The sequence below is a fragment of the Pelodiscus sinensis genome, chromosome 1 (assembly GCF_049634645.1).
Source record: "Pelodiscus sinensis isolate JC-2024 chromosome 1, ASM4963464v1, whole genome shotgun sequence".
Classification (NCBI taxonomy): Eukaryota; Metazoa; Chordata; order Testudines; family Trionychidae; genus Pelodiscus; species Pelodiscus sinensis.
Window position 1 is genome coordinate 310,969,640 of NC_134711.1, and position 14,700 is coordinate 310,984,339.

The 14,700-nt window shown below is 44.5% G+C and overlaps 1 protein-coding gene across 6 annotated transcripts in view; it reads left to right on the plus strand.

Annotated features, from left to right (window-relative positions):
* SYTL2 (synaptotagmin like 2) overlaps positions 1-14,700 on the plus strand; it is a 91,579-nt gene that overhangs the window by 26,142 nt on the left and 50,737 nt on the right. For all 6 annotated transcript variants that reach the window (XM_075919415.1, XM_075919419.1, XM_075919420.1 and 3 more), the window contains one exon: positions 518-982. In XM_075919415.1, the coding sequence (XP_075775530.1) occupies positions 882-982 (101 nt within the window). In that variant the 5' untranslated portion in view covers positions 518-881. The remainder of the gene's footprint in view (positions 1-517; positions 983-14,700) is intronic.

The following is a 14,700-nucleotide window of genomic DNA, read 5'->3' on the forward strand; positions in this document are numbered from 1 at the left end:
CCTGGTACATATATTTATTTTACATGGGGGGAAACTGAAGCATAGAGCAGTGAGCTGGCTTGTTCAAGATCATGTAGGAAGACTGAAACTGGACACTATTTCTGATTCCCAGTCCATTCTTCACAGGAAAGTAACCACAACACCACACACATAAGTCAGCTACAGTGTTGTGGTGGTGGTTTTGTTTCTTTAAATCATTTTATTTTCAGTTCTCTTCCTTTGAAAATTTAACATCCTGTTGGAACTTATTCTCTATCTTCTGATATGTAAGTTATGGCATTGGCCAGAAATATGTTTTAATGACCATTTGGTGTTAAGCTTGCAAAACAGGTTTGACTTGAAGTGGGTGGTGTTGGCTTTTTGCTTTTTTGTGGTGGTTGTTTTTTTGGGGGGGGGGGGGAGGAGGAAGGGGAGGGTCAGACTAGAGATCTTGTGATGAGCTTCAAAAAAAAAGCCTGACAACCCTGCTCCCCTGCTTCATAATGCTAGAGCTTATTCTTCCTTGTCTCTTTTGTAGGTGATCTCTGACTACAACTGCTCTACACTGGATTAACAGCATACGCTTGGTCGATGAACTGTTACTATAGGAAGCAGAGCTGAGAGACTGGCACCTCCACTGAACATGCTTGTGATCTGAATAATCAGGAATGCAGCCCTCTATTGTGAGAGTCTCTGACCCAGAGAAGTACTTTCTCCTACAAGAAAAAAAAGTTCAGGGCTTTTTATCCCATTGACTGTAACTCAACACAACGGTTGGAGTGCTTTTTGAATTCCACAGATCGGGGATTTCTGTATTTTTGCACCTTTAGCATTGACTCCAACACCAGCCCCCAAAAGGACTTGTTAGGATTCGCTAAGCTTCCTTTAAATCTGGTAGCAAGATGATTGACCTAAGCTTCCTAACAGAGGAGGAACAAGAAGCAATAATGAAGGTGCTTGAACGGGATGCAGAACTGAAGAAAAATGAAGAGGCGAGGGTCAGGTAAGAGACCAACGTGATCCCAGCCCACACAGAATCTTTGGCTAGTACAGGAGTCAGCTGCCTGACTGCCTGCCTGCAAGGAGAGATGAGCAGGTTGTATGAGAAGTTGTTTCATAGGCCTTTTCTACACTGGGAGGACTCTATGGCTATAGCTATAGGTGTACCTCAGTGATGGGCAACCAGGACTAGTGAGCGGGGCTGTAGGAGTGGCCCTCCTTCCTCTCAGTAGACTACATGATTAGTGGTGGGCTCTGTGTGACACTTAGATAAAGGTCACAGACCTGCCAGCAGCCTACCCAGGTGGGCCCATGACCCACCTTTGAAAAACCACTGCTTTAGGACACAACTTGCATGGACACCATTTATCCTGGTTTCAAGCAGGAATAAGCTGTTCTAGTGCAAACAGAAGCTTTATATTGGCTTTGAACTGCCACTAGGGATGCCAAATGGTCAAAACAAAAATGCCCCCCCCCCCCGAAACCACACAGGGAAAAAATTCTGTTGAAATACAAAAAGGGGGGGAGGGGAGACCAAAGTTGTTGAGCAAAAGGAAAAAAAAGACTCCAAGGCTTTTTAAGGGGAAAAAAAAATTAAAATAAACCAGGGTTGAAATAAAAAAGCATTGCTTCCCCCTTAGTCGGCAGCCATTTTGTGCCAGCAGCCTTGCAGAACCAGGTAAGCATGGGGTCTGGGGGTGTTGGGAGCCGGGGGGGGGGGGGGGGGGAAAGGGGGCGGCCGGGTGTTGAGTGTTTGTAAGGTTGCCAGGAGCCCGGCATTTTTGCCTTATGGCTGGGGAAAAAAATCAGAAAATACCGGACATTTTAGGTGTCCAGCATTCGCTGAAATTTTTTTTACCGGACAGGAGGCGAAAATACTGGACTGTCCGGGTAAATACTCGACACCTGGCAACCCTAACTGCCACCCAGGCACATAAGTACTAGGGGTGCAAGCCAGTAATTGAGTCAAGTACTTGTTTGCCCCCCCACTTTCTGCCTATTAAAAGCTGGTTCCCCCCAGCACTGTCTCTGCGTTGCCGCCTCCCCCTACCCCCCCCCCCCCCCGCTGCCTCTATCGGGCAGCAGCGAGGGGTGGCTGTGTAGGGGAGGCTGCCACAAAGTAGCTTCTTCCCGCGGTGGGCTGAGGCTGCGCCGGCAGCAGCCCCTGTCCATGGAGGGTCCCAGCTCCCCATTGGGACCTCTTGCAGGCAAGGGCTGATGAATCCAGTGTGAGCCAGGACCAGCAAGCCTGGCTCAGTCCCGGATCATGCCGGTCTGGGACTGCTGCGGCGCTGCATTTTAATGTAGTAAGAGCTGGGCTGCCTGCGTGCCCGTCTCCTACTACATTTAAACTGCAGAGCTGCAGTGGGGTAGCTCCTGGACCAACACGAGCCAGGACAAACACCTTCCCTTATTGACTAATCATATAGTCGATACAAATTGTATCGACTACACAATTAGTCAGTTATCCACCTCTTAACATGCTTAGTAAGTACTAGAGTTATTAATTGTGATTTATCACGTGGTTAATAATAGAATAACATTTAAATATTTGTAAATTTCTTCTACATTTTCAAATACATTGATTTCAATTACAACACAATGTAAAGTGTACAGTGCTCATTTTATTTATTTATTTTTTGTTACAAATAGCTTCATTGTAAAAAAAACTAAAGAAATGGTATTTTTCAGTTCCCCCACTACAAGTGCTGTATAGCAATCTTTGTCATGAAAGTTGAACTTACAAATGTAGAATTAGGTATATAAAAAGCACATGCAAAACCAAAATAAGGTAAAACTTCAGAGCCTACAAGTCCATTCAGTCCTACTTGTTCATCCAGTTGCTCAGACAAACAAGCCTATTTACATTTGCAGGTGATAATACTGCCTGCTTCTTGTTAACAATGTCACCTGAATGTGAGACCAGGTGCTCGCATGGCACTGATGTGCATCTTGTGATGTCAGCCACTAAAGATTCAGTTGTCCTTTCATGCTTCAACAACCATTACAGAGGATGTGCTGATGACAGATTCTTCTCGATAATGATCCAAAAACAGTGCAGACAGACGCATGTTCATCATCTGAGTCAGATGTCACTAGCAGAAGGTTGATTTTTTTTTTTTTCTTTTTTGGTGGCTTGGGTTCTGTAGATACCATATTGGAGTGTGGCTCTCTTAAGACTTCTGAAAACATGCTCCACACCTGGTTCCTCTCAGATGTTGGAAAGCACTTCAGATCGTTAAACTTGAGTTGAGTATTGCTGTAGCTATCTTTAGAAATCTCCCATTGGTATCTTCTTTGCATTGTGTCAAATTCACAATGAAAGTGTTCTTAAAATGAACAACATGTGCTAGGTCATCATGTGAGACTGCTATTATATGACACACATGGCAGAAAGCAGGTAAAACTGAGCAGAAGACATACAATTCTCCCCCAAAGAGTTGTCAGAAATTTAATTTTTTTTTATGGACACATGTCCTCTGGAATGGTGGCCAAGCATGAATGGTCATACAAAATGTTTAGTATATCTTGCATATGAGTACCTTGCCGTGCTGGCTACAAAAGGGCCACGTGAATACTTGTTCTCACTTTCAAGTGATACTTTAAATAAGAAGTGGGCACCATTGTCTCCTGTAACTGTAAAAAACAAAACAAAAAACAAACAAAAAAAAAACACTTGGGCTGAACAAGAAGGATCGAGGGGCTTTATAAGCTCAAGTATCACCATTTTTTTTTGGTTTTTGAGTGCTGTTATATAACAAAAAAAATCCTCTCCATTTGTAAGTTTCACTTCCACAATAAAGCGATTGCAGTACAATACTTGAATGACATGAATCGAAAAATATTTCCTTCTGTTTATCATTTTTGCTGTGCAAATATTTGTAATAATAATATAAGGCGAGCACTGTACTTGTTGCATTCTGTGTTGTAATTAAAATAAATATATTTGAAAAGTAGAAAATCCAAAAATATGTAATAAATTTGAATTGGCATTCTGTTGTTTAACAGTGGGATTAAAACTGTGATTCATCATGGGTAATTTTTTTTTTTAGTTAATCACATGAGTTAACTATCATTAATTGACAGCCCTAATAAGTACATTTTTAGTTGAATCTGCAATGTAGCTCAGCCCGCAGTTTCCTCTGTGATAGAGTTGCATATGTAGCAACTATAATGACTACTTAAGTCAGTTTGGGTGGTATGATGATGGTTCCCAGAAAAATGGAACAGAGAATTATAAATGGGAATATTTTATTAACATAAATTTGCATTTGCAACTCTTTACTGAAGTGAGATTTGAATTTCATTCTCAGAAGCTTCTGAAATGCTGCTGGTGTCTCCAGGATCCTTTAGTTGATGTTCCTTAGATACCCCCATTTTATTTAAACTCTCCATAATGACAACAGGGGATGCTGCTTTCCTATTGAACCACCTTTCTTGAGAGACATTCTGAGCATGTGCATCTCAGAGGGGATGAGATGGCAGCCTGCTCCTTTGATCTGCAAGCTGCTTCTCTTTCTGCAGCAGAACAGTGCTGCCATAATTGCTGGTCTACTGCCAGTTACTGTACAACCCAAAGTTTTGCAGAGTATCAGACAATCCGTGTCTGTATATAGCAAAAACTCTAAAGCAATAGGAAACCAATAATTTTTGTGAAATGAGGATCTGGCATGAGAAACTTTACAGAAGGGCTAAATTTGAAAGCCACCGAAGAACACATTCCTAGCTTTATGGTACTTAATGGGGGAAGCTTACCACATAATTTTGCCTGTTGCTTCAGAGATGGGTGTTGCTGAATATAAAAGCAAATTAGAGAAACAAGGGTAGCCCTGGGGCACCTTAGAGACTAACAAAAATATATAATATCGAGAGCTTTTGTGAGTAAAACCCACTTCATCTGAAACAAGGGTGTCCATCCTATCTGTGCTTTAGAACCATCAGCACTAATCTTGGTGCGGTTTTATGTGATGCAGGCCTCAGAAGGGGGAACAAAAAAGGGGGTGGTTTAAGCCAGCATCCCACAAGCACTGGATCCCACGGAGCTGTTTGCTCCCCCTCCCCGATAGAGAGGCAGCAGTGCAGAGGGTGAGGGGAGCAGGCGGGAGATGGTACAAGCGGGAAGCTAGCTTTCAAGCCGTCTGCCCATGCATATCAGCTCCCATGGAGACGCTTGCCTCAGCACGCTTCTGCCTCTTTTAGATGCACCAATGTATGTGGGGGGGAGGTAGGTGGGAGCCTATATGCATGGGTATCTGGCTCAGTGGAGCTGCCTGCCCCTCTCCCCCTCCCGTAGCCTCCCACAGAGGCAGTGTGGGGGGCAGGCAGGCAGGAGCCGGTGCTCAGAGGGAGCCAGTTTAAAAGCCCGTCCCCACGTGCACCGGCTCTGCGGAGCTGCCTTCACCTCCTCACCTATGTGGGGGAGGGGCGGCCAGGGGAAGCTGCCACAGAGCAGCCTCTGTTCGTGACTGACCCAGGCCCGTTGTGGACAGAGGCTTCTCTGTGGGATTCCAGAGCAGCCTCTGTCTGTGGGGAGCTCCAGCCCCCCATGGACAGAGGTTGCTGCTGTCCTGCACTTCTGTCTCTAATACAGAAGCAGCAGTGCAGGGTGGCCGGGAGCACACTGGCTGCCAACCCTGTGCCCCGCGGGGCTATCAAATAACCGTGTAACCATTAAAATTTGATGCTGTTACACAATTATTCAGTTAACCGATATCTAACATCCCTAATTTGCAGTATTTTGCTTTTGCCCTGTTGAAGATAGTGTGCTTTTATGAACATGACTGTACAGTCATGTATCTGATCATGTGAGTTGGCATGTTTCCTTGCAGGAGAGGTTTATATCCTCAATAGGAAACAGTTTCTCAGAAGTTAGAATGAAAAAACGAGAAGTGTATGCCTCAAGTTGTCTACTCAGGTCATGAACCATGACAAACTTTAAATTCCTCCTTTTGTAAATAACTGCTTGGTCTTGGTCTCCAACTAAATTTGCTCTTGTGGCTGTATAAACTTCACAGATGTTCCTGAAGAGTTGAAATGAAGAATGTAATGTAATATAAACATTACACCTTGATGGGGTGCTGAGGGGTGTTTGTTAGGTTTATAATCTCAGTTTTATATTGATACCTTCCTATATTTCACATGATCTTCTGCTGCTGGAGAGAGAATCTGAGCTTTGAAGGACCTTATAATAGCGATTTAGTCTATCCACAGTCTGTGGATTTATACGTTTAAGTGTGCTCTTAGATTAATGTCACAAACACCTCTCAGCTCTGAACTCCCTTTAAAAGGAAATAGCTGTAAAACTCCACTGGATCCTTCCTGCACAGTTAATCTCTGCTAGCAGCTCTCACTGTTGCTGGCCAGGAGCTGTAAAGATGCTCAGGGAGAATAGTATGGTGGTAATTACCAGGCTCTCCCATGCTTCCCCCATGATTGCTTCCTACATGTTCAGTGCACGTGGACTACCTGCTTGTACTCCTGCACCGTGGGGTATGATTATAGAATGGCCTCTCCCCCCCAGTCAGCACAGTAGTACTGTAGACACCAGAGTACTTTCTGTAGCTTTTCCTCTGTTGTCTAGAAGAGCTGCTGAAGAGCTGAGAGTGGAGTGGGTGCATCTCCTCACCCCAGTATGCCTCCTTCATGGGAAGGGAAGAGGGGAGTGGTTGCCTCCTCTTCAAACTAAGAAGGACGGTGGAGATCCGCCTCCCATATGGAGACTGAGATTTGGGAATTGGAAAGTTTTCACCCCTTTCACCGTGTCTGTCTGTGAGGTGTCTCCCTTCTCCCTCCATCATCCCATTTGGGGCTGGGTCACAGGCACATTCATCGCACTGTGGTGGGGAGGTGGGCTGGAGCTTGTGAGCTGAGTGAGAGCTCCAAGAGGAGAACTGTCCAAAGACTTAATGCTACTTCTCTAAATATACTACAGGTTGGACCTCCCTAGTCTGGCACCCTTGGGGACCTGATCAGTCCTGATGAGGGATTTTGCCGGACCAGGAGAGGTCATATCTTGCTCCCTCCCAGCCCTGGACCAGCCGCTGGCCTCCTGGCCAATTTCCCCCTTGCCAACAGCCTCGCTGCCCTGCTGGTCCCTCCACCTCCTTTCCTGCTGCGCCAGGCAGCTCAGCTCCAGCCCAGCTCCCTGTGCGCCGGGCTCCTGGCCCACAGGGCTGCCCAGTGCTGGCACGCGGGCTCCTGGTCCGCTGGGCAGCCCGGTTGCAGGGAGCCAGCCACCAGCCCTTCACTGGGGCTCTCTAGTCCTAGAACATCTATGGTCCTACTGGATGATTGATGTTGCCGGACCAGGGAGTCCCGGATTACAGAGGTTCAACTTGTGTTACTGTGGGGGAGGGAAAGAGGGAAGATAAAAGAATTAATCCCTTCCCAATAAGAAACAAAATTGGGAGTAGAATTTGAAATATGTCTCTGCTGTTCCCTGTTCTGGCTTTGGACAGGGGAGGTGTCCTTCAGAGGACAAGTGTGGTTGCCACATGGTGTGAGCGGCTGTATCTAATGGTAAGGTGTGTTAAGGAAAGGGCTCTGGATTTCCTGGGATTGGCTGCAGTGCAGTCCCTGATTCCTCCTTACTATTTTGTGGTTCAGCATAACTACAGCATGGGGATCTGTCAGTAGAGAGTAACATACAACAAAAATACACTGAATTCTTAAGTTCTAGACTGTGATTTGATGACGTGTGGTGGAGCAACTGACCGCTGGCACCAGGGTGTCTGGGGAAACCCTGCTGTGGCTATATGCCCATCCTCCCCAGCAGGAGCTCTTGGAATTGTGGGTGGTGACTTGTATAGGCTCGTGCTCCACCTATGTGAGAGCACGGGAGTCCAGCTCCACCAAAGTTCTGGCCCAGGCCTCTCCTCTGGTCCCACCTGTGGCCCCGCAGCAATTTGAAAGGGCCAGGAGGTCCCCACTGCTACCCCACCAGCAGCACAATGGGACTAAAGCAGCTTCCTGTTTGCCTGCTTCAGACTGCAGGGGTGTGTTTGCACAAGGATGTGTGTGTGTCTGTGCACTGCCCCTGTCCCAAGCGCCCCTGCAGCCAATGGGAAGTGTGGAGGCATTGCCTGTGGGTGCTGTTCTCTCACCTCCCTCCTGTACCCCATCCCCTGACCCAGCCAGAACCCACCACCTGCTCCCCAATCCGCTCCCAGAGCCTGCATTCCAGACTCTCTCACATACCAAACCCTCTTCCCAGAGCCTGCACCCCCAACCCCACCCCAGCCCAGAGCCTGCTCCTAGCATCAAGCTCTGTCTCAGAGCCCACACCCCAAACCCCCTCCACTCCCTCCCAGAGCCTGTACCCTTCCTGCACCCAAACTCCATCCCAGAGCCTTAGGCAGGTGAGGGGGGAGGCTTGGACCCATTCTGGGCACTACCAAAAATTCTACAAACCTACCACCCCTTCTTGGAATTACAGGAGATGGTGTCGTGACTTCTGTTCTCATTTGTTTGCTCCTTCTGTAAACTGAGAGGGAGGCTAATGATATGGAAATTCTGATGTGACAGGAGCTCAGTTTGCAACCACCACCCACTGTACAATATGTCAGGGCCAAGTCCCTTAATATTTACCTTGGTGTGGTGCAAACCTAAAGGCTCTTGTATTAAAACGACACAAAAAGCATCCAACTGAGAGCCTGATTCTGCCAAGTACCTCGCAATCTCAACTGTCCTGTAACTTTCAGTGTGAGTTAATCATGCTCAGGACCTTGTAGAACTGGGTCTTTTACCCAGTCTTGATGTGACTGAGTTTTCATTTTGTTGCTCTGACAGTTTAGATTCTTTGTACTTAAGTCTCAGGGTTGGAGGGAGGTGTGTAGGTGGAGTGCTGACTAGTGAAAAACTGAACTGCACCATGTTAACGGTCAGGTGTACATTGTAACGTGTCAGATTTTAACGTGCATATGGCAACTTTCGTCCCAATAGAGCCTTAAGCTCTTGACAAACGAAGCATATACAGTGCAATTGAAATGCGGTCATATTTGTTTAAGGGATGCAACAGTCAGAGATAGTTTTAAGTAATAAGTCACAATGTTCACCGCTGGCCACAAACCGGGTGTGTTTCAATCTCTGGTTGCCCAATTTGATAACCTGGCATTGAGCACTCACAGCAAGTCCATGGGGGTCTAGGATTTGAATGTATGAAGTACTCCTCTATAAAGCTGTTTACTCTGTTTAAAAAAAAAAAACCTGGTCCCAAGTGTTTCAAGTTGGATACCCAAAGTTAGTGGATGTCCTGTCTCGCTGTGAAATGATGTGACTTTCAGGATAAGCTTAGAGGAGGAAAGCGTTTTGTAGTGCGATACTGGCATTTGTCAGCCTCATCACATTCTCATCAGCTCCACCCAGCCACAGAAGTGCTCACAGAAGTTTGTGCCATGAGCTGTCGAATGCCTAGCTAAATCAACAAATACTAAGACTTATTAAAAGTTAGAGAGAGGGTATTGTGATTAAGGTCATTATACATACGGATATTAATAAATTTCCTAAGTCTATTTCGTATGAAAGAAGGTGAGTTGCTGAGTTGAAAAAAGTCTTTTCTGGAATCAGTTCATCAAGTTATAGTCCAAACAGGTGGTCTATGTCAGATATTAGGGTAATCCGAACTAGATCGGGGTACGTCTAGACTACAAGCCTCTTTCAAAAGAGATTGTCTAGACAGCCATAAAAGTTTAGAAAAAGTGAGCCACTTTAATCTGACACAGTTTAAGCAGTCTGTCACTGGAGAAGGTGCAAATAGTGATGGAAAGAAAGAATTTAGGTCTAAAGATTTCACATGAAAATACATACAATGGTGTTATCTAGGCTTGTTGAAAAGGTCAAGATATTCCTTCCCAAGTCTGAGGAGACGTTGGTATGTTGAGCACTTCAGATACTTGAGTAATCTGACTGCAAGGGATGCTAAGCATGAATTGGATATATGATGTAAAATTTGGACTTGCAGCTTCTGCTCCAGCAGTCATCATATCTGAAGAAGCAAAGTGTAAAATTAAGCTGCTGCAGTCTCTGGTGCTGAGCATCTTGCTAGATGTGTGAGAGATGTGGACATTTAAAGGTACAAGACATAAATAAGTTTTCTACCTTTGAATTGAAAGACCACAGTGGATAGTGATGCATTTAGCTATTTTTCTCAGATGACTAGGATAGAGGATTTATAGCAGAACTGATGTGATACTGAGACCCTGAAGATGATCTGATGAAGAAAACATGAGTTTGTGGGTCCTGTGGACTGGATGAGCTGAGGAAGAGTGCTGAAATAGGTGCAGTGTATGTGTGTCATAAGGACTGTGGTGAGTATGGTTGGAGATGGCTAACTGGAGCGGTTGTAGTGTGGTGCACTTCTCAAGATTGTGAGAAGACCATAAAACAGGGAGGGAGATAGTTAGCCAATAACTCTTGTGTGTTTATTGTTCATAGTTATGTGATTCTCTGCACTATGAGAGACTATGGGAGTGAACTAGCATTGGTATGGCATACCACTTCAGTGTAGCACTGCATGTAATGAATGTGCTTTCCAAGTGAAAACTCAGAGCTGTTTAAACTAGTTGTTGTGAACAATTTCATTCACTCCATCCTGCATTGATATAACCTCTTAAATACCAGGGAAGATGTCTTAACGTGTGGTGTTTTTTTTTAATCATTCTAATTTTTTCTCCTATAATTTTGTACCCTCGCTTTTTTCTAGTTTACTATACTGGATTGTAAAGCTCGATGCAGTGAAAGGGGCAGCTGTGCACAAACTCTTTCTATTAAGATATAGTTCCCTTCTGAAAAGTCACAGTGAAATGCATCATCGGGTAGCATGTTAATTGGCCATTTGGTGGCCCCAGTGCAAAACTGTTCACATTACATGTGAAGCTATATTACTGTGTTTGTTTCCTAGCTGTCAGCTCTACAACCTGAACTGGAATCCAACATTGGGCTGGATACTCTCTGGCTGAAGCATCACTAATATACATTTTTGCAGTTTAACTGAACCATTTTGTTGATGAGTGAGCTAGGATAGACTCTAGCTCATTCACCCAGTGCGGTGTTGCAACACGAATAGAGATAAAATAGTAGAAATTTGTTTGAAACATTGAAGTTACATACATAACTCTGCATATGTACAGGGAGCAGAGGGTGCCATCACTGGTTACAACAGAACTCAAGAACTTGTCCACGTAACAGGTTAAGGATTCACAACCCTGGTTTCAGCAGCTACCGCTGAGGAACGACTTACAATGCATGTTCGTCAGTGCTGAGTCAACGGTGGTCGGAGTTTATCCCAGAAACTAGAGATAAGACCTGAATCTCTCACTAATATAAGGATTCTGTCTCTTTTTCCACCTAGGAAAAAAGATCTGGCTACATATCTGCACATGCTCTTTAAGTTTCTTCTCTGTCGGTTTTTTGGTAGGACTAACAAGCGGAATGAAGTGAGTGGAAGCCCTGCGAGGCAAAGGTCAAATGGTCAGATCAGCTAGAATGGAAAGCGCAGAAAGTTAAAAGAATTATGGGGTTATAGGGCAGGCAGGTGACCTAGTAAGAAGGGGCTTAGTGAGCATAGTTAAAGCTTTTGCTTGGGATAGCCAAGTCTAATTTTTTTAATTAAATGTGCAGTGCTTGATGTAACTTTTTCCACATTGGCACTAGAGCTGCGTGTCCAAAAGCAGGTAAAGGCCTGACCTAACTAAGATGCATTGTGGTCTTGACCAGCAGCTGATACCCTGCCAGTGATTGAGCTGGGAGTTGTTTGACCTGTCAGGATCCTTCATCATACAACAAAAGGGTTAGCAGTGCCTGTTGCAAAAAGGACTGACTTAAATGGGGTGGAGAGGGGCATAGAATGCTGTCACACGACTCAATACCGTTTGGCTGGAGAACTTAGCTAGGCATTTATATTGCAGTAGTGACTAGAGGTCCCAGTCAGGATCAGAACCCCACTGTGCTGTGTGCTACAGATTTAAAAAAAAAAAAGACCTTGCTTCCTTGTCTTGATAATTGGCTGGTTTGAGAAGGTGACATGTGAAACGTGGGGAGAAGGAGAAGAATCTAGCATTAAAAACCGCATCTCTTGCTGGTGTGATGAACTGGCTGAGCAGTGATGGGTCAGAGAGGACAGGAGGGAGAACAGACTGCTGCTCTTTTCCTTAACTGAGTGGATTCTGTGACAAGTAGGAGCCTGGAAGGAATGTCTGGTGCCATGGCAGGAGAATAGTGCTGAAGGTAGCTGAGGCATATGTATTTGGATCCCCCAGGTGTTAGAGACTATAGTGCCTAAAGTTCTGGCCTCAGTCCTAGTACTCTGGATGTTTCCAGGGTTACTTCAAGACAGACAGGTGCACCCCACGAGGGGCTGACCATTACAGCTGCTTTCACTAGAATATTTCAGTGCTGACATCCTGGTAATTAATACATAACTCTCTTATGCTGCCAATGGTCCTTCTAATTCCTAGGGTGTATAGATTATGTTGCCACTGCTCACCCCCATTCTGTTAACACCAGCCCTTTCTTGACTCCTTGAAGAAAGGAACTCAGGGAATGGGAATATTCACTTCTGAGGGTAAGTGGTTAGCCTCTGCGCACAATGTCCCTTCTAGGGATCTGATGTGTACAATACAGCCACTGTTAGCAACCTCCCCACTGTTGAATAACCACAATAAAAAATATGACCATGGTCCTAATTGCTTATACTTGTATTCCCTGGTTACATGAGGAGCTTCTTGTGTTAATCTCATAACAGTGTAAAGTTGCCATTGACTAGCTTAGCCCTTAGCTATAGGAGGGGTTGTCCTAGTTCTGTATATAATAGATATATGAACTCAGTTTGGTTGAAAAACCTGCATTTTGCACACCAATAGAATGGGATGATTTCTTTCTCTTTCTCTTTTTATGAGATCACTCACTAAAAAATGTGTCAGAGGATGGAGAAGATATAAAATATGATGACAAACTAGCTGGTTGACTTTAGTTCAGCCTTGTGTTAACTGATCCAAACACCTCTCCATTAACTCCCCTTGGTATAAGTCTCCATACTGCTGTCCTAGCATTTACATGAGTAACTCAACATTAATCCTGAGTTTTATGCCTTCAGGAGATCTGCTCTGTTCTGCCTAAAGTGCTCACAGTCATGTACTTTATGTTCCATAAAGCCCCATTCATAAAAACTGGATGACCCTGCTAGGATTCATTTTGTTGGGCAGACTGCAATATAGAACTTAAAATGTCTCCAATTCATGTGACAGATACAAATAATAGAAATTGTTAAAAAAATGAACTTGGATTCTCATTCACCCTAACTGACGTAGTTGCATTCCCTTGTGACTCGCATATGCAAGGGGCAGATAAAGCACAGCATCACTGCGGGCAGATAAAACACAGTGAGTCTGGAACAGACCCATTTTGATGTGAATTTAGTACTTTTATAATGTGCCAGACTAACAGCCCCAGAAATAGAAATCCAGGGAGCTATAGAACAGTCATTGCACAGACAGAACCAAGGCAAGCTTCCCTGTGTAGCCCTGGAAGCATGAAACATCAATATCTGGAAATTGTGACTAGAACCAAAGGCTGGTGATTAAAGTCAGACAAATTCAGTCTACAGGTTGAACCTCGCTAGTTTGGCACTCTCTAGTCCAGAATTATTTTAGTTAGCCTGATGTCCACTTATCATGGGTGTGGCCAAATTTCCCGTGGTCCTATAAAATTTGTTTACAGCCACTGGTCCTGGTTCTCAGTATTCCGTACTGTTGTTTAGCTCTAATTTACTCTTAAATGTCGTCTTCTGCTTATTGGGTTCTTAGAAGTGTGGGTAAGGCTGTTAGACAATACTGATCCTGTGGTTTGGCAAATTCTATGGTTCGGCACCAATCAGGTCCCAAGGGTGCTGGATTAAAGATATTCAACCTGTAGAGATAAGGCCCAACTTTTTAATAGTGAGGGTTACCAACACTGGAATAAATTTTCAAGGGGAGTGGTTGATTCGCCGTCTCTTGAAGTCTTCACATCAAGAGAGGATTCCATTTTGGAAGGTATACTTTAGCAAACACAAGTATTTAGACCCAGCATGAGCGTAAATGGATAGCAAGCCAGTGGTATACAGAAATCAGACTATAAGATCTAAGAGACCCTTCTGGCTTTAAAGGCTGTGGAATCCAGTTTAAAGCTCTGACCTTGGAAGCAATGCTAAAGCAACCCACCCTATGAATGCTGCAGCTTTAGGAGGCCTCAGATCCAGTCTGCAGTTTCTAGGCTGTTTCAGCTGATGTGGAGCAGACCAGAAGTAGTGCAGTTGTATGGCTATTTGCCTGCTCAAAGTTCTACTGCAGATGTGATTAACAAAATAAGGGAGGACACATGGTGGTTGAACTCCTTAGACAAACATGCTATTTTGTATAAAGTATGTACATTCCATAGCCATGACAGGTGGGGAAATGCCCCAAGCCAACTCTAAGGAACAGAGATAGTATGCTCCCTTCTTTCACTTTTTTGTTTACAGTTGTAGGTGCTTATTGGTGCAAGGTCCCTCACCAAAGGCTCTTAAGCAAAGTAAGCTGTTACGGGATAAGAGGGAAGGTGTTTCATGGACTGGTTAAAAGATAGGAAACAAGGGATAGGAATAATTGTCAGTTTTAAGAATGGAGAAAGGTAAATACTGGTTTTCCATGAGGTCTGTTCTGGGAAAAGGGCTGAACTATTAGTGTCAAAATTTACACTAAACTACTG